We start from the raw sequence: 4,968 nt of genomic DNA, 5'->3' as shown, positions 1-4,968 counted from the left end.
GGAGGCGGGATGCAGAGAAAGCCCTTGCTAAACGCTCCCAAATGCACCTTAGATTGGAAGGAAAAGTTGTGCGAGCCTCACTAGCTTACGAGCTCAGCTTGAGGGAGGGTCGTTTCATGGGATTTTATGTCCTCGTTGCCTCAACGGGGACATGTATTCAATGTCTATGAATATATGAAAATGACACAGAAGGGGGCGCTATCCTAGTTTATAAAATAATCCCAAGTGGCTGCTTTAGAAATTCATGATCCATGATGTAGTAAGAGGAGTGCCGAGTGCCCACTGTTAACACTTTCACTTTACCTTCATACTAAGTGAAGTAAATTCTGGAAACTAGGTTTACCAAGTTAGGCAACACCGCTGAGGTGGGGCGGCTAGCATGTAGGCCCTGAACGCAGACTTGTCAACCACACAAGAAGAGGCCATTGATTCCGCAAAACCAGGTCAGCAGCTTCCACGGACAGCTTCGGGCAGTTTCCACCTGGAAAGCACTGTCCGGTTTACCAAGAACAGCCAGTGTACACACCCACCCCGCCCTAAGTAAGAACAAGAAAGTCGAAGGGAAAACGTGGCTATTGCGCATGCTCACACGGCCCTCCGCGAGAGCGCCTAGACGCCCCAGCAGCAACTTTCCCAGACGACTGCGGACTGGTTTCCGCCCACTGTGAAGCCGAACTGGAGGCTGCCAGTTCCATCGGCGACTAGGATCCCTTCCTTTCCTCCGGCCCGTCCTTCTCGCAAGTAGACGCCTCATCTCCCGGCTTCTCAGGGTTTTGCCAGTCGTCAATATGGCCGCCAGACAGGTTTGCGGAGGCGGAGGCTTCTCATTGGCTAAGGTCTGTTAGCGGCCCCGCCCACTTCCTCCCGCTGGGCTGCCCTGGCTCTGGGCTCTGCCACGCATGCGCGGAGGGGGCGGGCCGGGTTGCGGGCGGGCCTTCCGTGTGGTGCCGTCGCTGCTTCAGCCGCGCTATCTCTGCGGCTCTGGAGCTGCGCTGCCGGCGTTGGCGGCGCGAGAGAAGGGAGGGGACCGGCGGAGCTTGTGTGCGCTCGCGAGGGGCGCCGCGGTGCCAGCAGTTCCCCTCAAGCGGGGCGGGCGCCAGGTTGAGCAGCAGTCGGCGAGGCCCTGGACGGCGCCATGTCGGCGGGCGGTTCTTGCCCGGCGGGAGCCGGCAGCGGCCCAGGGGGTGGCCCTGTGGGGGTCTCCCCTGGAGGGGTGTCCATGTTCCGGTGGCTGGAGGTGCTGGAGAAGGAGTTTGACAAGGCCTTCGTGGATGTGGATCTGCTTCTGGGGGAGATCGATCCGGACCAGGCAGACATCACTTACGAGGGGCGGCAGAAGATGACCAGCCTTAGCTCCTGCTTTGCGCAGCTTTGCCACAAAGCCCAGACTGTGTCCCAGATCAACCACAAGCTAGAGGTGAGTCTCGGGGGCTGGCAGCAATGGCATTCAACCCCAGGCTGTCCGAGAGCGTTAGATCCCATTTAACGCCCCAGGACAACGGACCCTATAAAACTGGCTACTGGGGCACCTCTCAGCTTCGAATGTGATTGAGAGTGCGTTTTATACGTGTGTGAAGCAAAGGAGTGAGGAGCGGGTGGGGGAGGAGAAGGATGGAGACCGACAGTGGGTCTTCAGGTTCAGTCATCCACCTCGCAGCATCTCACTGAGGGAGAAAAAGGAGCTAATCACACTATCTGCCCTATGAGTGTTAAACACACATAACCAAGATCCTGTGTCGGGGAATACTACCCGAGCCCTTCTTTGGACGTGTGAGTTTGTGCAGATCTGCTTTGATAATGATAATCTAGATAGATATATTTTCAGAAAGATGCAGCTCCGATTCTTTTCATCTCATAGCCCAGATCAGCGTCCATGGCTGTACACAGAGACATGGTTGAACTCTAAGGGAAAGTTCTTAGGGAAATGTAATGGAATATATGTTACTACCTTCCTTCTCGGTCTACTGCACACTTCGTCCTTAAATTACAGACAGATTTGTCTTAAGAGCTCCCTGTCAGGATTCAGATAACTACTAACATCGAGGTGGATGTGTTTGTGCTTTGCAATATTTCCCACATTTCAGAGTATGTAAAGACAGTCTTTTGCTTTGGTCTCCAACCAAAGGGTGAGGGGACTTCCAAAACAAAAATTCCAAACCTACCATTTGGTGTGGAAAATTAAATGAAGGCACTATTGCAAGATTTAGAAATAATGGTGTATTAATATTATGTGGAAGACACTTTAGAAATAGACAATTTAAATAGATAATGGCTCTTTCATTTTAAGGAGGAAAAAACTGAGAGTCTGTGATGTGTGAAGTTCTTTGTGCCTTAGCTTTCCAAAGATCTCCTCATTACCACTAACTGTAATGCTGACAGTGCCCATTGTGTCCAGATTAATGTGTATGCCCGATTTGTTTCCTGTCCATATTCATCATGAAAAACATGGTGCCACTAATATTAGATTAGCATCTCTTTACATATTTAGGACTTTGTCGTTCCTTTTTGAAAAGGTTGGGTTGGAAAGTATTTACATAAAAGTATTAAGCATAATTTAGCAGCGGTGGTGCACGTCTTTAATCCCAGCATTTGGGAGGCAGAGGCGGGAGGATCTCTGTTGAGTTTGAGGTCAACCTGGTAATCTGGTCTACAAAGTGAGTTTCAGGACAGCAAGGACTGTTAGACAGAGAAAGCCTGCACCGAAAAACAGCAGCAAAATTTCCAAACAGAAAAGAAGTATTGAGTATAGAGGAGTGAGAATGTCTTTTGATTTTTATTTTCAGTGAATGATAATTTGTAGAAGCTGAGTAGTAAAATTGCATTTGGTGGTTTTTAAAATAGTATTTTAGTTTTAAAGATCAAAAATGGGAGCATTTATCACATGAGAACTTAGCATTTACATCTTTAACCATATGTTGGAGATAACTGGTTTTTAAAGAATAAAACAATTTCTAACTTGTTTCTTAAAAATGACTCGAGGATGCCAAACAATTTTACGGTGGTGGCGCACGCCTTTAATCCCAGCACTCGGGAGGCAGAGGCAGGCGGATCTCTGTGAGTTCGAGACCAGCCTGGTCTACAGAACTAGTTCCAGGGCAGGCTCCAAAGCCACAGAGAAACCCTGTCTCGAAAAACAAAAACAAACAAACAAAAAAAATCTGATTTTGAAAATAAAGGAATTTGGGCCAGGCGGTGGTGGTGCTCGCCTTTAATCCCAGCATTCGGGAGGCAGAGGCAGGCATCTCTGTAAGTTCGAGGGCAGCGGAGAAACCCTGCCTCGAGAAATCCAAAAAAAAAAGAAAGAAAATAAAGGAATTTTTCTATGAATAGTAGGTGCTCAGTGTTTAAAAAATTATTAAGTACTTTAAAGGAATATTTCTCTAGCTACTAGATCATGCATGTAAAATAATGTTCTCATTTTTGTTTTTTGTTTTTGGGTTTTTTTTTTTTTCCAGAAATTGTACTTACATATCCTAAGTTTATGTCTCATCTTAGAAAGTAACATTTCTTAAAATAAGAAATGCTCAGACTGGTGTGGTAGCGAATGCCTTTAATCCCAGTCAGTACTCTGGAGGCAGAGGCAGGAAGGTCTCTATGAATTTGAGGCCAGCCTGGTCTACAAAGCAAGTTCCAGGATAGCCTCTACTACACAGAGAAACTCTATCTTGGAAAAAAGAAAGAACGAAGGGAGGAAGACATGCTAGCGTAGCACAATGTGAGTGTGTTTTTCAGGGCGTATGCAACTCTTGATTCAGAGATATTAGAAATTAGTGAGGGAGATAATTTGATTTTTGTTGTTTCTATGTATTTGCAACTATACATGATTCATCTGTGTTTTTCTTTCACAGAAAACATCTTGTGTTGTTTAGAAATAGTTGTGTGCTTCTGTGAAAAGGTGTGGCTAGCCACACCTTTCAAAGTATCACACATAGAATTTCAGGGGATGCTGTATAAACTGTTGACAATCTGCTGTCAGTATGGAAAACTTAGAAGAGATTTTGATGCTTTCCTACTCTGTTTTAATTATGTCCTTGTAAGCAGATGAGCTTGTTCTTTGAACTATTCTATATGGATGTTGAAGTAATATTTGAAGCTGCTTACTGTCCGTGTAACAAACGTGTACCAAGTTTAGTGGTTTTAGAGATTAATATTAACCCATCTTATAATAAAATAATTATTTTCTCAGGACACATGTAACTCTAATGTGGCTAATTTATATCTGTAATCCCAGTACTTAGATGGTGGAGGCAGTAGGATCTGAAGTTTAAGGCTAGCCTGAATTACATGAAACCATCTCAAAACAAACAACTCACATAAATTGGTCTTCTGTATCCTTCCAAATTGCCACTTTTACCCATTCCTTGTGTTTTTAGGAAATACTTACACTTAAGATTAATCTAGTGGTTAGGAAAACAATTTTACTGAAAAAAATATCATGGGTTTTCTTTTAAATTAACTATAAATATCATCGATATAGCTTTTTGTTGTAAGTTATATTTGGCAAGTATTGTATATAGAGGGTTGGCTATTGAAAAAAATCAGACTGTTTTGAGGTGGTGCCATTTCAAATTAAAAATCTCAAACTGTCTACCTGCCTGAGAATTCCTGCTGTGGTGGATCACTTGGTTAAAGCCCAGCTAGAGTCACCAATATAATATCAGTAGCAATGACAATAGAGGAACAAAGGCTATGAACCAATGCCTTAAAATAATTCACCTTTGTTTTGGGGTGTGTGTTCTGCTTCTTCTTTCAAAAAATAACAGCAAAACAATACACCTAGGCTGGTCATGTGGCCCTGGTCTATAATCCCAGCGCTGTGAAGGTGGAGGGAGGAGGACCAAGGAAACCCTCAGCTACACATCCAGGGCTTCATTTCAAAATCAAAAAATATACCTCTTTCAAAATCAAAAAATACACCTTCTATAACATGTCTTTCTTCCACAGAGCTGAACTAGTTAGTGTCTCTTT

The 4,968-nt window shown here is 44.6% G+C and overlaps 1 protein-coding gene across 2 annotated transcripts in view; it reads left to right on the top strand.

Moving 5' to 3' along the window:
* The first annotated feature begins 930 nt into the window (after positions 1–930).
* Positions 931–4,968, top strand: part of Gopc (golgi associated PDZ and coiled-coil motif containing) — a 41,607-nt gene continuing 37,569 nt past the window's right edge. For both annotated transcript variants that reach the window (XM_005363621.3, XM_005363620.3), the window contains exon 1: positions 931–1,417. In XM_005363621.3, coding sequence (XP_005363678.1) covers positions 1,136–1,417 — 282 coding nt within the window. In that variant the 5' untranslated portion in view covers positions 931–1,135. The remainder of the gene's footprint in view (positions 1,418–4,968) is intronic.

This window comes from Microtus ochrogaster, linkage group LG9, assembly GCF_000317375.1.
Source record: "Microtus ochrogaster isolate Prairie Vole_2 linkage group LG9, MicOch1.0, whole genome shotgun sequence".
Lineage (NCBI taxonomy): Eukaryota > Metazoa > Chordata > Mammalia > Rodentia > Cricetidae > Microtus > Microtus ochrogaster.
This window is presented reverse-complemented; position numbering and strand designations above follow the sequence as displayed.